Source organism: Schistocerca nitens, chromosome 11 (assembly GCF_023898315.1).
Source record: "Schistocerca nitens isolate TAMUIC-IGC-003100 chromosome 11, iqSchNite1.1, whole genome shotgun sequence".
Lineage (NCBI taxonomy): Eukaryota > Metazoa > Arthropoda > Insecta > Orthoptera > Acrididae > Schistocerca > Schistocerca nitens.
Genome location: NC_064624.1, coordinates 144988172 through 145012673, shown reverse-complemented (window position 1 = coordinate 145012673; position 24502 = coordinate 144988172). Strand labels below are relative to the sequence as shown.

General features: G+C 41.2%; 1 protein-coding gene across 1 annotated transcript in view; it reads right to left on the bottom strand.

Annotated features, from left to right (window-relative positions):
• The window catches only part of LOC126212725 (neurogenic locus notch homolog protein 3-like), a 119470-nt gene extending 96076 nt beyond the window's left edge, over nucleotides 1–23394 (bottom strand). The window contains exon 1 of the mRNA XM_049940136.1: nucleotides 23217–23394. Within this exon, the coding sequence (XP_049796093.1) occupies nucleotides 23217–23394 (178 nt within the window). The remainder of the gene's footprint in view (nucleotides 1–23216) is intronic.
• Nucleotides 23395–24502: the final 1108 nt, after the last annotated feature.

The window sequence follows — 24502 nt, the reverse complement described above, 5'->3', positions numbered from 1 at the left end:
CCAGAAGTGCATGATCCGTATGCCAGAGACCATTTATTCGATCATTCTTTGTTACAGAAGCTGCAGTGTAATACCATGCAGCTACAGTTACAGTATGCATGATATCCTCCTAGAGGGTGGTACTGTTTATCGCACATCATGACCTAGGATGCAGGAAGTCGTCAAGGACGTACCCGAAATGATCAGACACTAGAGTTGGAAGAAAATGTAATCAGGACTGTGGAAGGCGACCGCCATCTCAGTAGCAGGCAGTGGACCGGCCTGTACAGGGTAAGCCAGACGACCGTGTGGCGCATTCTCCATGACGATTGTTGCTACCGTTACCACTTACAGTGTGTGCAGGGCGTACTAGCGACAGATTTTCCACATAGGGAACAGTTCTGTCACTGATTTGTTCACCAGGCAACCACGGTTCCGGGATCTGTGTTATCCATCCTGTCCACAGATGACGGCACCTTTACGTGGAGTGGTATCTTCAACTCTCATAACAGGTATCTGTGGGATGGTACGCAGAACGCCCATGGTATGGTGACAGCGAATCATCCGCATCGGTGCAGCCGTTATGTGTGGGCCGGGATAATTGGCGGCCGTATTTTGGGACCAGTCTTCCTTCCACATCGCCTAATAGGCCCGAACTATCGGCACTTCTTGCGGGCGTCTTTCTGGAAGAAGTGCTATTGATGATTCTAATGGTTATGTGGCTGCTACACTTTGCCGTTAACGTCCAGACGCATCTCATTCGTGTCTTCCCTGGTTGATGGGTTGGAGAAGGTGGTCCAGTTGCATGGCCTGCTCGTTCACCGCATCTCAACCCGTGCGATTTCTGGTTATGGGGCCACCTCAGAAGTATCGTGCACGCGTAGCCAGTTCCAGATGTGGAGACACTGGAGCAGCGTATTCATCCTGCCTATGACGCTGTTATGGTGCAGCCTGGCCGGTGTGAGACAGAGCACGCTACGGCGCGTATGCACGCATGCGTTGTGGCACATGGAAAGCATTTTCAGTACATACTGTACCTGTCACTGCGTGGTACAGCGAGTATTAGGCCGCAGTCTTTGTAACAGTGTACGATTGAATGAATGGTTTCTAACGTGGAAACCATGCGTTTGCCGACACAAATTCATTAGACCTTTCTTGTTCCGTATCCTCTCATCGATCAATCCCTAGAGTCTGTACGCGGTGGTAAAAACCATCCTGTATACGCAACATGGTGACCAAATGGCATTCCAACTAGAGCTTTCTACAAAACTAAAAGCAATGATACAGTGATACGCAATGACGTTGCATAGTTCGCTGTCAGTTGTCTTGTGACTGCACCGCTACCCAAAGCAGTTATCCCAACAAGTTCATTCCGGCGTGTGCCACGGGTAGGTCACGCCCGACTCTGCCAGTTATGCTACTGGGAAGAAAGTAGCGTGTGACGTACGTATTGCCTATCATCGAGGAGCAATGTACAGTACTGATACAAGTTTGTGTGACCCTTGGACGAGACAATTATTTTACATCGTCTATCGCTGTTTTAAAAACAAAAGCTCGATATTTTCAGGTAGCAATCTAGTGTGTTTGAATACGACCGCCACCCCACGGTGCCGGCGTGGACTTCTCAGACCACCAGATAAGACTGCCGTGATTAAATATAATAGCACCCACACCATGAGGTGTCTGTAGTAGTAACGGATCAAACACTTACCTGAGTTGCCGGTTGTTAAACTATGTACGGTGGCTTCTATATAGGATTCGGAAACAGAAATTCGTAAAAATCTCAATGAAAAACATATTGTTCATTACTTCACAAAAATTGTTATCCGTTATCATACCCAGACTCCTATGAATCGAAGAAAGTAAAATTTTTTACCTGTAACAGAAACTGGGTGACTGCAGCCAGTAGATACGACTACCGCCACAAAAATGCGGACGAACCAACTAAAGCCTCTGCAGAACATGGCAGAAGGTCTCAGGTGTCGAGCCAAGTAAAGAACTTTTCCCTCAGAATAACTTCACCAAACTTGTAGTCTGCTGAACAACCTGAAATTTTACGAACAAGTGTAACCGCAAAACACATTTTTTACCACTACCTGTATAGTAAATAAAGAAGCGTAAAGTATTATGGATTACACCATTTTACAAGATGGATGCCACTCCGTTGTTCCGAATATACAGGGTGATTCACGAAGGTATGCAAATATTTTAACTTGTTATTTCACAACTAAAACTAAAGTAAAAAGTTCATATAAACATAGGTCCGCAAATGTTTAGTTACGGAGTTACGGCTAATAAAAGATTTTGCCTGAAATGAAGCAACTTCCTCAATATGAAGCCATCGAATATCAGTACGAGGTTTAAGTAAAGCCCGATTTCCATTTATTTTGTTGTTCTTGGTCTGGTGAATCTAATAAAACATGTCCCAACGTGTATCTGCAGTAGTTTTCCAGAAGATCCTGAGAAGCAAAGACGTAATTATATAAAAATTTTTATTTATTTACTACTTCGCCTTTTTTTTAAAAAAAAAATTCCAGACAACTGCGCTCTAAGAAACACAGGGTGTATCAAAAATTACCATCCGATTTCAAAAATTATAACAATTATGTTACTTGAGGTAAGTTCGTGAACAACTTAGTGCTGAAAATAGCAAATTCTCGAGTTTTACTTGGTTTCCGCTAGGTAGCAGCAGTCTGCGCCCATTTCAGTTCTGGTAAAAATGGTGTCGGGACAACAGAGAGCGTTTCGTGTTATACGTTTTGCGCAGTGCTGGTCAGTAAGAACAGTTCATCGTGACCTTCGTACTAGGTATGCTGTGGATAGGCCTACAGCACAGAGCATTAGATGATGGCACGAACAATTCCGATAAACAGGTTGCTTGTGTGAAAGAAAATCGCCGGGCAGACGTCGAACGTATCCGCCATAGTTTCACAAGGAGTCCGCAGAAGTCCGTATGACAGCTCAACATGCCCAAAATGTCCATCTGGCGTGTGTTGCGTCGACGTTTACGCACGAAACCATACAAAATTTAGCTAATGCAAGCTCTTCGTGAAGGTGACAAACAACAACGTGTTGAGTTCTGTAATTTCGTTCTCAGGAAGATGGAGGATGACAGTTTTCTTCCACGCTTCGTGTTTAGTGACGAGGCAACATTCTGTTTAAATGGAAATGTGAACCGTTATAGTGTGAGAATATGGGGTACGGAAGAACCACACGAAGTTTTACGACATGAGAGAGATTCACCAAAATTTAATGTATTTTGTGTAGTTTCACAGGAAAAGGTGTAAGGTCCACGTTTCTTTTCCGAGAACACTGCTACGGGAAGCTCATACCTTGATATGCTTCACAACTTTCTTTTTCTACAATTCGAGACTGATCCGGACGACTTCATTTCCCGACAAGGTGGGGCACCGCCACACTGGCATCTGAAGGAGCGGGAACTTTGAAATCAAATGATTACCGAACGATGGATCGGTCGCACTGAACCAAATGATTCAGCCTTACATCACTGACCTTCAAGCTAACAGGACCTGGCTGTATGTGATTATTTCTTGTGGGGGTTTATAAAAGATTCTGTTTGTGTGCCTCCATTACGAACGACAATGAATCAACTTAGACATCACATAACAGCAAATGTGGAAGCTGTAACTCAAGACATGCTCGCTGTAGTGTGGAAAAAATTTTAATATCGCATTGACATACGCTGTACTGCTCAAGACGGGTATATTACACACCTATGTAAAGGCATGAAAAAAAAGTTTTTTCTGTTTCCCGTTCCCGCTCCTCAAAAAACAAAGTTCGTGGTATATGTTTATTAGTTTCAGAAATATAGACGTGCCAAATATAATGATTGTTTATGAAATACCCTGTATAACGTTGGCAACTGAGTTCTGACTCGAATAGGGGCGATCTCCTAAACACGATATCATGAAAACAAAGATATCACAGAGATGTTGGTGAAGAAACGAGCCCACCGCAAGATCGATCAAAATGTTGTGATAGTTATCACAAAACGTAGGAATACTTTTCCTGGCGAATATTGTGACAGGCCATTGATAATTAATGACTAACATGCTCTTCGGGCTGATGTGTCAAATGATAGCTATAGACGTTCGTAAACACTACAAAAGTAATATTTCACGTATTTAACTTGCTCTATTTTGTAGCAGTACGGTTGTATAGATGTGCCAGTACTCTGAACTTGCCGCAGCTGCACGTAATAAAGAGTTAGTTTGAGTTATTTAGTTGCATGCGTAATCATAATTGATGGTGATACCGTAATTAATGTTGAATGCTATTTCAGCCTATGTTTACTGATTGATGAAAATGGGCGTTAGTGAAAATACTAAATAAAAAAGTAAAAGATACATTTTATGTAACGTCTTAGAGAATAAATGAACAAATGGCAGATGGGCGCACCTCTGACATGAGCGATACATAATCCTATTTCTTTAAGTAGCATAATTCTTGTGTGTACAGATCTTACTTGAATATGATTTACATTTTTGTTAATATCTTATGCAACATCAAGAGCTCAGATGGAAACCCAGTTCTAAGCAAAGAAGGAAAAGCAGAAAGGTGGAAGGAGTATATAGAGGGTCTGTACAACGGCGATGTACTTAAGGACAATATTATGGAAATGGAAGAGGATGTAGATCAAGATGAAATGGGAGATACGATACTGCGTGAAGAGTTTGACAGAGCACTGAAAGACCTGAGTCGAAACAAGGCCCCGGGAGTAGACAACATTCCATTAGAACTACTGATGGCCTTGGGAGAGCCAGTTCTGACAAAACTCTACCATCTGGTGAGCAAGATGTATGAGACAGGCGAAATACCCTCAGACTTCAAGAAGAATATAATAATTCCAATCCCAAAGAAAGCCGGTGTTGACAGATGTGAGAATTACCGAACAATCAGTTTAATAAGCCACAGCTGCAAAATAGTAACACGAATTCTTTACAGACGAATGGAAAAACTAGTAGGAGCCGACCTCGGGGAAGATCAGTTTGGATTCCGTAGAAATACTGGAACACGTGAGGCAATACTGACCTTACGACTTATCTTAGAAGAAAGATTAAGGAAAGGCAAACCTACGTTTCTAGCATTTGTAGACTTAGAGAAAGGTTTTGACAATGTTGACTGGAATACTCTCTTTCAAATTCTAAAGGTGGCAGGGGTAAAATACAGGGAGCGAAAGGCTATTTACAATTTGTACAGAAACCAGATGGCAGTTATAAGAGTCGAGGGGCATGAAAGGCAAACAGTGGTTGAGAATGGAGTGAGACATGGTTGTAGCCCATCCCCAACGTCATTCAGTCTATGTACTGAGCAAGCAGTAAAGAAAACAAAAGAAAAGTTCAGAGTAGGAATTTAAATCCGAAGAAGAAATAAAAGCTTTGATGTTTGCCAATGACATTGGAATTCTCTCAGAAGCAAAGGACCTGGAAGAGCAGCCGAATGGAACGGACAGTGTCTTCAAAGGAGGATAAAAGATGAACTTAAACAAAAGCGAAACGATGATAATGGGAAGTAGTCGAATTAAATAAGGTGAGGCTGAGGGGATTAGATTAGCAAACGAGGCACTTAAAGTAGTAGATGACTTTTGCTATTTGGGGAGCAAATTAACTGAAGATGGTGGAAGTAGAGAGGATGTAAAATGTAGACTGGCAATGACAAGGAAAGCGTTTCAAAAGAAGAGAAATTTGTTAAGATCGAGTATAGATTTAAGTGTCAGGAGGTCATTTCTGAAAGTATTTGTATGGAGTGTAGCCATGTATGGAAGTGAAACATGGACGGTAAATAGTTTGGACAAGAAGAGAATAGAAGCTTTCGAAATGTGGTGCTACAGAAGAATGCTGAAGATTAGATGGGTAGATCACATAACTAATGAGGAGGTACTGAATAGGATTGGGGAGAAGAGGAGTTTGTGGCAAAACTTGACCAGAAGAAGGGATCGGTTGGTAGGACATGTTTTGAGGCATCAAGGGATCACCAATTTAGTATTGGAGGGCAGCGTGGAGGGAAAAAATCGTAGGGGGAGACCAAGAGATGAATAAACTAAGCAGATTCAAAAGGATGTAGGTTGCAGTAGGTACCGGGAGATGAAGAAGCTTGCACAGGATAGAGTAGCATGGAGAGCTGCATCAAACCAGTCTCAGGACTGAAGACCACAACAACAACTACTTATGCAATATTGCAGTTCTCATGTTTTGAGTGAACACAAAATGACCGTGATATGTAAGGATATTTTTAATTTAATTATTTTGAATTTAATGTAAAGTACGTACGTAGGACAGCCTTAAATGTGAATATTTCTCAGAATTAAACGTCGTGTCCGTGATACGTGACGCCACAGAGTGAGCGTGAATCATTGCGCGTGTTGTCTATGCTTCTTTCGTTTCTTTCGTTCTATGGTGTTTCGTCGTTCGAGTTTCGGCAGCTTGCTGGCTTGGAAGGTCGTTCCGGTAAATCTGAAGAGAGATCTGCTCTGCAATATAGCCGTGCGATTTAGCACGAACTATTTCTGGGTGTGGAGTGTGGGTTTCCCTTAATTTACTGAGCTCTGCCCACACTTTCACTTCGTGCAGGATTTGAAGGACCCTAAACACAGTCAGATAATTTATTTTGGAACACTTGTTGGAACTTTAGCTTCGTGCTTGTGAGAATGAAGACAGAAGTGAACTTATAGGTTGACAATTATTCAAGTATATGAAATGAAATCGCCATAACTTATCAACGGTTTGCGTTAAAAGTGCACGGTTGGCAGATGAGGGTGATGGGGATTAGTACGTGCATGTGTTTGGTTTGGTCTAGCCATGAAGCACACTTTAATTTTAATGGGTTCATCGAGAAGCAAACCTGGCGCATTTGGTGGACTGAGAATCCGCATTCAGCGATCGAGAAATCTCTCAACCCTCACCGGGTGACATAGCAGTCGGTGCGATACTCCTTTGGTGACTATCAAAAGGTACGTGAAGGTTTTGAAAAATTATATCATCCCCAATATCCAAAGTGACCCTGATTTCGACAAGATGTGGTTCATGGAAGATGGAGCTCGACACCATCGAAGCAGGAGAGTGATGTCCTGGAGGAGCATTTTGGGGACCGCATGCTGCCTCTGGGATACCTAGGGGCCCCTGGCATGGACCTCGACTGACAGCCATATTGTACGGATCTGAACACATGCGATTCCTTTTTGTGGGGCCATATGAAAGATAAGATGTACATCAAGAACGACAAGGTCATTCCTTAGCTGGAAACAGCCATTCAGGAGGTCATCGACAGCATCGATGTTGCGACACTTCAGCGTGTCCTGCAGAATTTCGCTATTCGTTTGCACCACATCATCGCGAATGATGCCAGGCGTATCGAACATGTCATGAGCTAAATTCGAATATCTGTAGTGACGTTTACGTGACTAGTAAAGTGCGTGCACGCCTGGTAGTTTGTGACCAATTTATGATTTTTCTCATATAGTTCAATATTGTCACCTTGTAGATTATTTTGCTACAGCTGATGTTATTGGTCGTTTGTGATGATGAGCAGTGAACGATGTTTGGTATCGTGTTCTGTAAAGGAACAAAGTTTCTTGAAATGTTTGTACAAAGTAGTATGGTATTCTGCCTTAAAGAAGGTCTTGTCGTTGGTTAAGCCTCTTTCACTTTTCTGCAGTGAACACACAGTGCGTAGTCGGGCGATCACTCTGTTGTATAAATAATTCAAAAGCCAAGATCACATAAATACTGTTTACTGGGTAACCTGTTTACTGGGTAACCTTTGTGCCATCATTGGATCTGAATCTAGCTTGACATTTGTAATCCATTTTTATTTAACGATACATGAGGCAGACCAGCTGGTATAAAATCATTGTCACAAAAAAAACTAAAACCATCTGCTCTCATGGTCATTCTTTTCCATCAGATATGTAAAACCGAAGTCACAAGATAAAACTACATATCTGATGGAAAAGAATGACCACGAGAGCAGTTGGTTTTTTAATTTTTTTTGTCACAATGATTTTATATCAGCTGGTCTGCCTTATTTACCGTTATATCCAAATGGTTTATAAATGTTAAGCTACATTCAGATCCGATGATGGCACCTGTAGTGTGTTGAAACCCGTTATTCAGTAAACAGTAATTGAGCGGTCTTGGATTTTGAATTATTTCTCTTCCACTTTTGTCTGCCCATTGCCAGTCTTTTCATTTCTGAATATTTGTCTCCTTTGATATTGTCCTGCATTTGATATAATTTTGTTCTTCTTTCCCTATTTCCCTCCACCATTCCTTCTATTCCTTCCTTCCATAAACAGTCCCTCCTCAAACAATGTCCAATCCAGTTCAGTTTTCTCTTTCTTATGACTTTCAGCATGTTTCTTTCTTCTCCAACTCTTCTCAATACTTCTTCATTCCTTACTTGGCCGTCCAATTTCACTTTTTCAGTTCTTCTCCATATCCACTTCACTAGTGCCTCCATCTTTCATCTTCCTTCCTCAATGTCCAGGTCTCCGCACTCTACAGTGAAATGCTCCAGATGTAACATTTGGCAAGTCTTTTCCTCAGATCTTTGTTTAGTAGTCCGCAAAGTAATTTCTGTTTCCTCTTGAATCCTTCTTTTGCCATTGCAATTCTTTTCCTAATTTCTGTTGAGCCATACATATCATCCATAAATACACTTCCCAAGTAATTATTCACTTGCTCAATTTCCTCATCCCCTATCTACATATGGCATTTTCTCCCCTTTCCTCCAGTTACCACGCTTTTCGTTTTCTTCTTATTAATCTTCATTCCCTGTCATTCTAATTTTGTGTTTAGGTCATCTAACATTTGTTCCATCTCTCTTGCACTCTCTGCCGCCACAACAATGTTGTCTGCAAATCTTATACTGCTTTGATAAAAAAAGATCTGCATGCACATGTTTTGCGTCTATGCTGCACTTCTGCACTTTATTTATGATTATTTGTTAATGGCTTTGCTTTGAATCCACACTGAAGTGAGATCACCATTCACTGATATTTCATTAATATCAATAAACATTCATGAACGTTGAACTGTAATGCTATTGCGTTAGTTAACGTTATTACCTGTACTGATTTATTTGTACCAGTCATTTATCAGTACTCCACCAAACAGCCCATAAATTGTTAGAAAAATGAATCATTTCTCATCTGCACACCAGCGTATTAAAACGTCGGTGTGCGACCAACCTCTGTGACACATAAAGGCGAGCTGGCCTGTAGTGTAGGTCTGATATTCTGGCCTTGCGGCGTCCAGACACCGCTGCCAGAAGATACGGAGGAGACTCATTTGTAAATAAAATATACAGTTTAGAATTTGGACATGGAACAGGAAATTTTTTTATACGTACATTCACGAATTCTTTACAAAGAAGGAAATATAACCTTTTCTATTCTCAGCACAGAACTTAATAATTGGAAAAATAAATTATTTAACGAAGCCATTCTATTCTACTTTTTTGCAAGTCCTGTAAACAAAAGACAATAACCTGCATGATTCAACGAATTTGAAAGTTAAAATCTAAATGCTGACTTCACACAAAATCCTAAGTAGTTTTTTCCTTCTGTTAAATCAGCTAAAGCACTAAAGCCATATGTCCTGACACTACGGACTACAATGGCGTCGAAACGAGGTATAACAGCTGGCATAGTAAACCTTGTTTCCAAATAAATGTCCACTGGACAGAGAAATAACTGAAATCTCTCTACAGAGGAATAGCCACTGGACCTGACAGAATGTCAGTACATTTCTATGTAGAGTATGCAAAAGAATTTTCTCCTCTTCTAGAAGCAATGTATCGTATATCATTTGAAGGGCGAAGCGTTGTAGATTTGGAATTCTCCGTTTACAGTTTCTAGTTGTATTAGGGATAAATAGGGAAATGTAACCTTATCTACAACTTGTACAGAAACTGGACTGCAGTTATAAGTGTCACAGAACATGAAATGGTAGCTTTGAAGCCTACAGCGTACGTAATTAAATCTACACATTGATCGTCCTGTGAAGAAACCTAGGACAAATTGATAAAGGAAAAAAAATAATGTAGAAGAAATGTAAAATTTAAGGTTATCAGACGAAATTTTAATTATGTCAGAGACAGCAAATGATTTGAAAGATCAGTTGAACATAATGGATATAGGCCTGAGAAGAGGTTGTAAAATGAACATCAATAAAAGTGTGACAATAATTCTGAAATTTCGTCGAATTAGATGAAGTGACGAGTAGAGAATTAAGTTAGGAGATGGGTCACTAAGAATAGTTGCAAAACTTTGTTATTCGGACAGGAAAAGGACTGTTGATTCCCCATGTAGGTGCGATATAAAATGCAGATTGGAACATCATGAAAGGAATTGCTAAAAAGGAGGAATCTATTAAGATCTGATATCAGTTTAAGTGTTAGTTAATGGTATCTGCTACGAGTGCAGCCGTGAGTGGAAGTGAAACGTGGATGATAAATAGTTCAGACAAGAATATAATAGTAGATTTTGAAATGTGGTGCAACGGAGAAGGTTGGAGGTTAGATGGGTAGATAGAATAACAGATAATGAGTTACTGAATCAAACTGCAAGAAAAAGAAATTTACGTCACAACTTGAATAAAAGAAGAAATCCGTTGATAGGACATTTCGGAAGGAAATCTAATACTGAATATCGTAAGCAGACCTAAACAAATGTAGGTTAGAGAAGTTATCCCGAGAGGCAGAGTTTTGCACAGGAGATATAAGCGTGCAGAGCAGCATCGAAGCAGGCAGTATTCGGACTAACGACCATGGCTACAGCTCAGTGATGCTGTGAAGTGGATTAATGTGGGTTTAGAGACAGCACTGATATCAGACGACCTTGCACATGTTGCCTCTGGTGGCTGCCAGCATTATCAATAGATTGGGCTTCGCTAGGCGTACCCTACACCTAAACAGAACTGGGACGAGAAGATTGGTACAGCTGATTCATGAACATAGAGCAGGTGGACCTCGGGCAATAAGATGCGTTGTGAAACACCTCATGACACTGGCAGCAGAAATAGGTCTTTGCTAGGATAAATCCACACAACAGGTTTCCCTGCCTAAATACTATCTGCAACAAATTAAAAAATTCTCAATCAATGACACTTAAGACAGATTCTAACACATCTTCTACATGTCGTAAGGAAAAAGAGACCATTGATAAAAGCAATACAGGACACATCACAAACTTAACAATCATTCATATAAACATGCATTAGATATAAAATAAAATGTAAAAATTTGAAGCTGAGTTTAGTCGTTGAACTGCGCATTACTGAGCGTTTGTCAAGAGACACAAAAATCGAATATGCAGTATTGTCGGTGCATGAAAGGACACTCTTATTGTATGACTACTTCAAATGGCGGAGAGTCACGTATATATTTCAGAAAAGGATCATAGTTTGAAGCAAGAATGACCTTAGTACGGTAAGTGAAGAAAAACTCTCTGATCTATTGACTATTGCATGGACAGGACCACATAACGCCAAGAAATTAAACAGTGTTGGTTTGTCTCAATCTCCTGGAGAGAGTGTGGACATTTTCTCAATAAATTAACAGAAGTAGTTGCAAAAATCGCAAGTACAATAGTCTACATGTTGTTGCGTAAAGACATAAACATATACACAGGTATCATAAATGAAACTAGTAGCATCCTCACAAATATCGTTCAGAATTTTGGGATATCCCTGTTGGTCAATAATACAGCAATGGTTACTACAATAACGGCATCAGTGATTGATCATGTGGCCAAAAGTATGGATAGGGAAAAGCGTGACATAGCTGTACAAGATCTTGGTCTATCAGAGCGTTTCTGTCAAATAACAGTAAAAACGGGTATGGAGAATTCTCTAAATTGCAAGTTTATGGAACACAATTATCAGAAATCATAATACAAGATTTTCCAAAAGAACCAACAAACCAAACTTGGGATGAAGTGTATTGAAAAACGAATGTAAATGTACAATCGTCTAAATTCTCAACACTTAAATTGGATTTTCAAAAGACCTTTTGAAAAACATCTAAATCAGTAAAAAATGTCTCAGAAAAACCAATGAATAACAGCAGTTGTTAAGAAGTACTTCCAGATCTTGTGTACCTCGGTTACATTATAAACAATCATAATGAACCACAATTATTAAATCTTTAACGCAGTTGCTAAAAGATTTACAAAACGTTGCTAACTGCTGCAAAAAGTCATAAGTGCAATTATCTTGCTACATCATCAGAGCAAGAAGCTAGTAACACTATGCATAAGTAAAATATAAAAGGTCAGTAGGATTAGGTGAAGTAACAATGTGTATACTGAAACACTGCACAGAGAATATACAAGCTCCCTTAATAAACATGACGGACGAATTTCTTCACATCAGGGAAATATCCAGAATGTTTAAAACGGGCAAGAGGTGTACCCCTACTAAAGAGAGGTAAGCAGAATGTATATGTATGTAGAAAATTAGTGGCCCATTTCTCTGTTGTAACCATTCTCGAAAATAATATAAACACTTACGAAAGACGGATTAATGAGTTACATGAATAAATATAAGATTTAAGTGAATCATTGCTGTATTTCGAAGTAGTATTATTACAGACCCCCGCACCCCTCCCCCCACTTGAACCATGGACCTTGCCGTTGGTGGGGAGGCTTGCGTGCCTCAGCGATACAGATAGTGGTACCATAGGTGCAACCTTAATGGAGGGGTATCTGTGGAAAGGCCAGCCAAACGTGTGGTTCCTGAAGAGGGGCAGCAGCCTTTTGAGTTGTTGCAAGAGTCTAGATGATTGACTGACCTGGCCTTGTAGCACTAGCCAAAACGGCCTTGCTGTGCTGGTACTGCGAATGGCTGAAAGCAAGGGGAAACGGGAAACTCCAGCGGAATTTTTTCCCGAGATCTTGCAGCTTTACTGTATGGTTAAATGATGATGACGTCCTCTTGGGTAAAATATTCCAGAGGCAAAATAGTCCCCCATTCGGATCTCTGGGCGGGGAGTACTAAAGAGGACGTCGTTATCGGGAGAAAGAAAACTGGCGTTCTACGGATCGGAGCGTGGAATGTCAGATCCCTTAATCGGGCAGGTGGGTTAGAAAATTAAAAAAGGGAAATGGATAGCTTAAAGCTATACACAGTGGGATTTAATGAAGTTCAGTGGCAGGAGGAACTAGACTTCTGGTGAGGTGAATACTGGGTTATAAAAAAAAAAAACAAATGGGGGTAGTGCAGGAGTAGGTTTATTGATGAACAAGAAATAGGAGCGCTGTAAGCTACTTTTAACAGCTTAGTGAACACATTATTGTAGCCACGATATACACGAAGCCCACGCCTACCACAGTAGTACAAGTTTATATGCCAACTAGCTCCCCAGACAACGAAGTGATTGAAGAAATCTGAGATAAAAGAATTTATTCAGATAGTGAAGGGAGACGAAAATGCAATAGTCATGGGAGACTAGAATTCGACATTAGAAAAAGGAAGATAAGGAAAAGTAGTAGGTGAACATGGAATGAGGGTAAGGAAAGAAAGAGGAAACCGCCTCGTAGAATTTTGCACGGAGCATAACTTAATCGTAGCTAACACTTGCTTTATGAATCATGAAAGAAGATTATATACTTGGGAAGAGGCCTGGAGACACTGAAAGGTTTCAGATAGATTATGTAATGGTAAGACAGAGATTTAAGAACCATGTTTTAAATTGCCAGCCATTTCCATGCGCTGATGTGGACTCTGACCACAATCTATTGGTTATGAACTGTAGCTTAAAACTGAAGAAATGGCAAAACGGTAGGAATTCAAGGAGATGGGAGAGGTTGCAGAGAGTTTCAGAGAGCGCATTGGGGAACAACTGATTACAATGGGGGAAAGAAATATAGTAGGAGAACAATGGGTAACTTTCAGAGACGAAATAGTAAAGGCAGGAGAGGATCAAGTAGATAAAAAGACGAGGGCTAGTAGAAATCCTTGGGTAACAGAAGAGATATTGAATTTGATTGATGACAGGAGAAAATATAAAATACAGTAAATGAAGCTGGCAAAAAAGAATACAAACCTCTCAAAAATTGGGGATATGACACTGCGTGAAGATTTTGGCAGAGCATATAAAGACCTAAGTGGAAACAAGGCTCCAGGAGTAGACAACATACCATTAGAACTACTGATAGCCTTGGGTGAGCGAGCCCTGGCAAAACTCTACCATCTGATGAGCAAGATGTATGAGACAGGCTAAATACCCTCAGACTTCAAGAAGAATGTAATCCAAAAAAAAGTAGGTGTTGACAGGTTTGAAAATTACCGAAGTATCATTTTAATAAATCGCAGCTGCAGTATGCTAACACTAATTCATTACAAACGAATGGAAATACAGGTAGAAGGCGACCTCTGAGAAAATAGGTTTGGATTCTGTACAAATGTTGGAACACAAGAGCTAATACAGACATTACGACTTATCTTAGAAGATATATTAAGGAAAGGCTAACATACGTTACTAGCATCTGTAGACTCAGAGAAAGATTTTGCCAATGTTGACTGGGATAATCTCTTTCAAATTATGAGGGTGGCAGGGTTAGTATAGCGAAAGGCTATATGCAATTTTACAGAACTCAGATGACAGTTGTAAGAACACTAAGCAAGCAGTAAAGGAAACAAAAGAAAAATTCGGAGTAGGAATTAAAATCCATGGCGAAGATATAAATACTTAAGGCTTGCTAATGACATTGTAATTCAGTCAGAGACAGCAAAGGACCTGGAAGAGGAGTTGAACTGAATGGGCAGTGTCGTGAAAGGAGGGTATGATATCAATGATATCAATGAAAGCAAAACGAGGATAATGGAATGTAATTGAATTAAATCGGGTGATTCTGAGGGAATTAGATAAGGAAATGAGACACTTAAAGTAGTAAAGGAGTTTTGCTATTTGGGGAACAAAATAATTGATGCAGGTCGAAGTAGAGGGGATATAAAATGTAGACTGGCGATGGCAAGGAAAGCGTTTCTGAAGAAGAGAAATTTGTTAACATTGAGTATAGATTTAAATGTGAGGAAGTCGTTTCTGAAAGTATTTGTGTGGAGTGTAGCCATGCATGGAAGTGAAACATGGACGAAAAATAGTTTAGACAAGAAAGGAATAGAAGCTTTCAAATGTGTTGCTACAGGAGAATGCTGAAGATTAGATGGGTAGACCACAAAACTAATGACGAGGTATTGAACAGAATTGGGGAGACGAGAAATTTGTGGCACAGTTTGACTAGAAAGGACCGGTTGGCAGGACATGTTCTGAGGCATCAAGGGATCACCAATTTATTATTGGAGGGAGCGTGGAGGGTAAAAATTGTAGAGGGAGACCAAGAGATGAATATACTAAGCAGATTCTGAGGGATGTAAGTCGCGGTAGGTACTTGGAGATTAAAACTGGCAGATTAAAACTGTGTGCCGGACCGAGACTTCGAGGAGTGCTAGTTCTGCAAGGTTCACAGGAGAGCTTCTGTGAGGTTTGAAAAGTAGGAGAGGAGGTACTGGCGGAAGTAAAGCTGCGAGGAGGGGGTGTGAGTCGTGTTTGGGTAGCTCAGATGGTAGAGCACTCGTCCGCGAAAGGCAAAGGTCCCGAGTTTGAGTCTTGGTCCGGCACACGATTTTAATATAACGAAGTTGTTTTAAATGGACAAGTGTAGAACATTGCTTTGTGGCGGATGTTTGGCCACCGTAGTTGCTGAATCCGAGGGAGCGTAAACATTAGTTCCACAGTGTGCTAGCCTGTGTGACAACAGTTATAATTGTTGGTCCATATTTAAATCTCCACATCAGCAAACTGTTTTGCTGGGTTCTGGGCACAAGATTAATTACTGACGAGACTTGGCAGCTTTTAGCATGCCTAATGTATGTGTTTTCGAGGAGCCTTCCACCTTTTGGCTCTGAGCGCTATGCGACTTAACTTCTGAGGTCATCAGTGGCCTAGAACTGAGAACTAACTAAACCTAACTAACCTAAGGACATCACACACATCCATGCCCGAGGCAGGATTCGAACCTGCGACCGTAGCAGTCGCGCGGTTCCGGACTGAGCGCCTAGAACCGCGAGACCACCGCGGCCGGCTCGACCGTTGTGGGCGCTCGGCTCCATACTGTAGCGCCTAGAACCGTATGGCCACTCCAGCCAGCCCTTCCACCTATCGACCGTATGTTTGTGTTAAATAATAAATGTAGCCATTAACTCGCCAGTTTGAACTGAGAGCTTTGTCATGATTTTGGGAAATGCATTAAAACTTGGAATTGTCTCACGGACCGACCATTATACCGTCAAAGTGATGTCATATTCCGCAAATAATTCACTTGGCTAAGTTACATTGAAAACGTAATTAGTATAAGCTTTTATTGCAGCCGTTGCTTGTCTAGAATGCCTCCATAAGGTTGATTAAGACATTTTGATTATGTTATTTATGAAACTAGTACATCGTTTGCTATTGGTTACTGTGCCATGAATTTCTTTCACTGGAAGCCTGGTATACATTCGTTATTGTTGTGGTCTTCATTCCAGAGACTGGTTTGATTCAGCTCTCCATGCTACTCTATCCTGTGCAAGCTTCTTCATCTCCCAGTACCTACTGCAACCTACCTCCTTCTGAATCTGCTTAGTGTATTCATCTCTTGGTCTTCCTCTACGATCTTTACCCTCCACACTGCCCTCCAGTACTAAATTGGTTATCCCTTGATGCCTCAAAACATGTCCTACCAACCGATCCCTTCTTCTGGTCAAGTTGTCCCACAAACTTCTCTTCTCCCCAATCCTATTCAATACTTCCTCATTAGTTATGTGGTCTACCCATCTAATCTTCAGCATTCTTCTGTAGCAACACATTTGAAAGCTTCTATTCTCTTCTTGTCTAAACTACTGATCGTCCAAGTTTCACTTCCATACATGGCTATACTCCAAACAAATACTTTCAGAAACGACTTCCTCACATTTAAATCTATACCAGAAGTTAATAAATTTCTCTTCTTCAGAAATGCTTTCCTTGCCATTGCGAATCTGCATTTTATATCCTCTCTACTTCGACCATCAACTGTTATTTTGCTCTTTTCCTAATCTTATTCCCTCAGAATCACCATATTTAATTCAACTACATTTCATTATCGTCGTCTTGCTTTTGTTGTTGTTCATATTGTATCCTCCTTTCAAGACACTGTGCATTCCGTTCGACTCCAGTAGCAGGTCCTTTGCTGCCTCTCACAGAATTACAATGACATCTACGATCCTCAAAATTTGTATTTCTAGTCCATGGATTTTGATTCCTACTCCGAATTTTTCTTTTGTTTCCCTTACTGCTTGCTCAATATACAGATTGAATAACATCGGGGATAGGCTACAACCCTGTCTCACTCCTTTCCGAACCATTGCTTCCCTTTCATGCCTGTCAATTCATATAGCTGCCATCGAGTATCTGTACAAATTGTAAACAGCCTTTCGCTATTCTATCCCTTCCACCTTCAGAATTTGAATGAGAGTATTCCAGTCAACATTGTCATACGCTTTCCTTTCCTTAATCTGTCTTCCAAGATAAGTTGTAGGGTTAGTATTGCCTCACGTGTTCCAACATATCGACGGAATCCAAACTTATTTTCCCCGAGGTCGGCTAGTAGTTGTGTTTCCATTCGTCTGTAAATTATTGTTGTTAGTATTTTGCAGCCGTGACTTATTAAACTGTTAGGTCGGTAATTATCACATCTGTCAACAACTTCTTTCTGTGGGATTGGAATTATTGAATTCTTCTTGAAGTCTGAGGGTATTTCGCCTGTCTCATACATCTTGCTCAGCAGATGGTAGAGCCTTGTCAGGGTTGTCTCTCCCAAGGTTATCAGTAGTTCTATTTTAAGGTTGTCTACACATGGGGCCTTGTTTCGACGTAGATCTTTCAGTGCTCTTTCAGACTCTTCACGTAGTATCATATCTCCCATATTATCTTCATCTACATGCTCTTCCATTTCCTGAATATTGTCTTCAAGTGCATCGCCCTTGTATAGACCCTGTACATAGTCCTTCCACCTTTCTACTTTCCGTTCTTTGCTTCAAACTGGCTTTCCATCTGAGGTCTTGATATTCATACAACCGGTTCTCTTTTCTCCAAAGGTCTCTTTAATTGTCCTGTAGGCAGCATATATCTTATCCCTAGTGATATATGTCTCTACATCCTTACATTTCTCCTCTAGGTACCCTTGCTTAGCCATTTTGCACTTCTTGCCGATATCATTTTTGAGACATTATATTCCTTTTTGCCTGCTTCCTTACTGCATTTTTATATTTTCTCCTTTCATCAGTTAAATTCAATATTTCTTCTGTTACCCAATGATTTCTTCTAGCCCTCGTCTTTTTACCTACTCGATCCTGTGCTGCCTTTACTATTTCATCTCTGAAAGCTACCCACTCTTCATCTACTGTATTTCTCTCCTAATGCTCTACCTGAAACTCTCTACAACCTCTGGTTCTGTCAGTTTACCCAGGTCCCATCTCCTTAAATTCTGGAGATCTAAATGGGGGAGTATTTTACCTCCGTAATATTTTACCCAAGAGGACGCCATCATCATTTAACCATACAATAATGCTGCATGCCCATGGGAAGAATTATGCTTGTAGTTCCCTTGTTTTCATATACATTTAATTTCACTTAATGATTCCTTCGTTTTTTGACAAATAATTTCATTCTGTCTGAATTTAACTAAATGGCTGTCTCGGTGTAAAGTTCGAAGCAACCTCTGCTGTTGCTCTGTGAAGTATGAGTAATCTTGCTAGGTGACCTCAGAGTAATAAGTATCTTTAAATTTTGTGATCATGTAATATGCATAATTCTTTAATGACCGACTTCTGTAATTTTTCTAGATGTCGACTTTGTTTGATGAATTCGTATTGCGTGCTAGATTGTTTACTTTGGCCATCCACTACTTACCCATCCAACCGAGTTCCCTGCTGCCTGCCGGCCGCGGTGGTCTCGCGGTTCTAGGCGCGCAGTCCGGAACCGTGCGACTGTTACGGTCGCAGGTTCGAATCCTGCCTCGGGCATGGATGTTTGTGATGTCCTTAGGTTAGTTAGGTTTAAGTAGTTCTAAGTTCTAGGGGACTAATGACCACAGCAGTTGAGTCCCATAGTGCTCAGAGCCATTTGAACCATTTTGAACCCTGCTGCCTGAAGTATTGTATGCAAGGGATAAACCGAATGAGGTAGCACTGTCTTTAACCGACTGGCCTGATATTCGGGAGGGTGGATGGTCCACTCTTCATTCTCCCACCCTAATTTAGATTTTCGTGGTATCCGTAAATCATCTTAGGTAAATGCTAGGTTTATTCCTACTATGAGGCCACGGCTAACTACTTGTCACACTTATTCCATTCTACGTCTATAAGCCTCTAATGTCTCTATCAGTGAATTTCGTTCACTTGTCGTTCTTAAATTGTAATACCAAGACGTGTCCGATATGCCTGTAAAAAGTGATCTACTAATAAAAAAAACTTCTACTACTGCTACTAGCATTACTACTACAACAATTACACACAAATGCTAAAGTACTCTTACATACCTGGACAATACATGCATGGCAGACTGATCACGAGTGTTCTGGACACAGTGTAACATATTCGTCTGGACTTATTACCTCATTCGTTCCTCAGTTTATCAACATTCAGAGGTACACTTTTCAGTCCTTCCTTGCCTTCTACAGATAATGGTCGACCTATCGTAGTCGCTACGTAGCACGCCATACAGCTATAACTGCTGTTACCAAAATCATACCCAGTATCTGAGCTAAGAGGCAATTGCTACTAAATTTGTGGATGGGGAATGTGTGGAGAAAGCGATCACAATTTATTAGGCAAGAAACTAAAAAATTATGAAAAACAGTTTATCAGTGCCACATTTTCGTAGTAGGTACCTACTAAAATAAATAACTCCCTCATAACCTCCTTGCCATGTGGGGCCGACCCTCAACCGTGTCAATCTCTGCTATAGCGATTCTGGTTACTTCTTCAAAGTGGGAACAAACCCAGTACAGGCGCAATAGATTTATTTCTATTTTAATCTGGTCCTAAGTTATTAAGTCCGTATCTAATCATTTAATGACTGGGGCCATACTGCCTGACAGACTTCAATGAAGTGTGGAAACAGAGATCTGCAAAAATGCAGATGCCGGCCGGTGTGGCCGTGCGGTTCTAGGCGCTTCAGTCTGGAACCCCGTGACCGCTACGGTCGCAGGTTCGAATCCTGCCTCGGGCATGGATGTGTGTGATGTCCTTAGGTTAGTTAGGTATAAGTAGTTCTAAGTTCTAGGGGACTGATGACCTCAGATGTTAAGTCCCCAGAGCCATTTGAACCATTTTGAAAAATGAAGATATTGGAAATTAGTTACAGACCTATTAGAGTCTGAAGGACTCTTTCTTTTCTTCTTTTCAAAACTCTATGAGAGTGTGGCTCGGATACAATACTGATTTGTGTGACTGACCACAACTTCTTAACAGCCGCTCAGTTTGGCTTTCGCAAAAATTTCTGTATAGAGAAAACACTACTGAATCTCAGAAACTGAACGATTGCCGAGGTAAGCTAAATTAAAGATCTCGCTGTATATTTTGTGAAGTTGCCAAAGTCTTTGACTGTGAGGGCCACAAAGTTCTACAGAGAAATCAATTAGATGTAGTATTAAATGGCATCCTTTCTCCATTGGTGGAGTCTGACCTACATAACAGAAATCGTAGGATGTCGCCGGAATGAAACTGACCTCGGAATGGGGGAAAATGGCGTGCGAGGTCCCATAAAGACATCGGTAAAAGGCACACTCTTGTTGTTAATCCTCATAAAACTATGTCGCCTTCCAGCGACTTTAAAGTGAGGTTTCAGACAAGCAATAATTACCTGCTGCCAACAGAAGTATGCATTTCAGATCTTAAACTAAATTAAACGCAGTGTGTATAAAATTCCTATTGCTTCGTGCGTCAAAGGGAATACTTTAGTCCTATATGAGAATTTTAACCTGTGCAAATTTTTTAAAGACGAAAGCGAGTTAGCTGAACCAGGGATGTGGTTACGTAAAGGTGGGCCGAAGGAGAGTCTTGTTTTATTAGTAGGGAAAGTAATGATTTTACTCAGGAGAGTTTAGTAATAGTCGGAGGGAAAAGAACTATAGCACGCAGGCAGTGGAAGTAGTTTGAGCACCCAGGGACTAAGGAAGAGGTAAAGTAGCCAGCAAAGTAACACACCAGCACTGTCGCATTAAAATACAAAAATGTGTGGAGAGACCATTATTTGTTTCGAAATTATCGACAGAGGAGTCAGAAGACAGAAGGAAAGAGAAAAGGTCCAAGAACTCAAATTTCACCTGTGTATCGACGGAAACGATATATGATTATCAAGAAGAAGTGTGGAGACAAGGGAAGTACGAGAAGGAACCAATAGTTATTACAGAACACGGGTATACGTTACACTAAGAGAGAATGTGTACGAAATAAAAGAGTTATTTCGTCTGAGAAATAGAGTGAGACTTTGAACTACAGCAATGGTGCAGACTTTGATATAAAACTTGAGTGTGTACCGACTTGGTGGCTGAGCGAATGGGAAGTAATAAACTGATTAAGTATTGCACAAATTATTTAATGTCAGGACCAAAACACACGTTCTCAAAAGTGTGACATCAAATAAAGTGACGCCATCCAACTTGAGTGACGGACTGTAAATTTTACGGCAACATGTGTTAACGAAACTCAACTTCTACAGACACCGTGTCATGTAGACGATGTTGTTGATATGAGAAGAGATAAGAAACATTAAGAGGCGTCCGATGAGGGGAGCGCAGGAGACATGCAAATTGGTCTCCCCATTCGATCTAGTGACTGGGATATGTGGCATCGTGTACGTCACGTACTTGCACACGTAAGGCTGCAGGCGTTCCAAATAGTCGTCGTTTCGAACGACGTTGCTGAGTAAAGTTCTGGAATCAGCCTGCACATAAAGTGAACATCCAGATTTCCTCCATGTTGTTACTTAGTTTAGTGAAAACATATATGAACCCAGAGCATCTGACTTTCTTCCTGCTGGCAAACAGATGTTACGTACATTACCACTCTGTAGAAGTGTTCCAGCAACTGTCGCCTGAAACGTCCTGGCAGATCAAAACTATGTGCCGGACCAAGACTCGAACTCGGGAACTTTGCCTTTCGCGGGAAAGTGCTCTGCCAGGAAGTTTCAACTTAGGCACACTCTGATGCGGAGTGAAAACTTCTACATCTACATCTACATACATACTCCGCAATCCCCCATACGGTGCGTGGTGGAGGGTACTTCGTACCACAACTAGCATCTTCTCTCCCTGTTTCACTCCCAAACAGAACGAGGGAAAAATGACTGCCTATATGACTCTCTACGAGCCCTAATCTCTCTTATCTTATCTTTGTGGTCTTTCCGCGAAATGTAAGTTGGCGGCAGTAAAATTGTACTGCAGTCAGCCTAAAATGCTGGTTGTCTAAATTTCCTCCGTAGCGATTCACGAAAAGAACGCTTCCTTCCGTCTAGAGACTCCTACTCGTGTTCCTGAAGCATTTCTGTAACACTCGCGTGATGATCAAACCCACCAGTAACAAATATAGTAACCCGTCTCTGAATTGCTTCTATGTCCTCCCTCAATCCGACCTGACAGGGATCCCAAGCACTCGAACAGTACTCAAGAATAGGTCGTATTAGTGTTTTATAAGCGCTCTCCTTTACAGATGAACCACATCTTCCCAAAATTCTACCAATGAACCGAAGACGACTATCCGCCTTCCCCACAACTGCCGTTACACGCTTGTCCCACTTCATTGCGGAAGCCTCGCCTGCTTCAGTTGTCATTTAGATCCGACAAGTATACATCAAAAGCAACATTCGTTCTGAAACCACTTTCAAGACCATGCAACTCGGGACAATAATAACTACTGCTAGTAGCACCATTATTTCCATTGTGCTGTAAGAATCAGTATTTACCAAAGATCATAGCTGACAGGACTCAACGCAGGAGTTCATAATAAGAGCTGTCACGCTACAGGCAGAGGAAAATAGTTGGGAAAAGAGAAAAAGAGCTCGGTCTCACTTTACTTTTTCCCCGTTTTCATACCCGCCGCTTTTAAGTGTGGACAACACTGAGAACAGGAGATTGAGGGAAGTAACACGCACAGTATATACCTACCGTACGTTGATGGAAGGAGTATGTAGAGACTCACCAGACACGTCGGGCGCCGCGGCAGCCAGTGCAGTGGTGGTCGGCAGCGAGACTCGCCTCCTGTGCTGGACTGGTCTGCCGCCTCCCACCCACTCTGTCCGCAGTTTTCCTCGAGACCCCCTCCCTCCCCCCACTCCTTCCCCCTCCCCCCTCCGCACCGACAACGATAACCCTTGCATAGGTCTGACATTCGAAGTATTTTTCCCGTCTCTTCTTAGTCGAAGAACTAAGAAATCTTGCTTTTACGCAAACCCAGTAAGTGAATTCAAGTCGCGTATCGTGTCACCCAGTGGCTACACTGGCATCGTAATGCAAAGTGACGCATTCGGTATTTCTAAAATGTTTCACCGCGAAATGCGGTCCCTCCTTTCAATCATCGCACGAACACCGAAACTGCAGAGATTGAGATGAGCGATCGCGGAACAGAGTGGCTGGAACCTCTCACTAGCAGAAAGCCACGTGGGCCACATCAGACGCTGTTCATTCCAAGCCTCAGCCGACTGCATTCCCACAGCGACGTACTTGCCCATCACGAGCTGCTCATTTCAGCCGCCTTTCCCTCTCCTTCTCCGAGATACGCACCCCGGACAGACCATTACTCGCCCTCTGGAGGCGCCTCTCACTTGCCGTCAGCACTACGTCCAGCCATGACAGTGGTCTCGTTCCAGCGATGCGCCCTACAATTGATGACTACATTCGTAGAGCTATAAAATTGAGAAGATCTTGACTGCTTACTTTCACTCGCTCTTCCTAACGGTCCTTGGCCTTTTCTATATCCTTCCTGTTGGACGAGAAGGGGTTCACACCTGAAAGTGTACAAAACTGTCGATAATTTTGTGATTGAGGGGGAAACCACACGAGGAAGCAGTTTGACACCGAATTTTCGAGATTCTTTTGGGGTAGGAAGATTTAATTAGAATTTTAAACAATTTTTATACCACTTAATTCATATTTCGAACACTTTTTGTGAATTTTTTTCAATAATTTCAGCCAAAATTAACAAAGTTAGGCTGTGATGTCCGCTGAAGGTTGTGAGTATAGTTCTCCAATTGCGTGCAGTGCAGCCATTCCGATTTTCATCTGAAATCAAAAAGTCTTTGCTTTTACATTAATAGCTTATTTTCTAAGAATATGAAGCTCAGTGCAGATGAAAATAATGAATATTAATATGTCTGCAGGCGTTGGAACAATTTACTTCGATTTTCAGGATTGTTTTTCTCTAATTAAGCAAAGAAAAATACCCTTAAAACCATGATATCATCTCACACGGTGGTTGAAACATTTCGT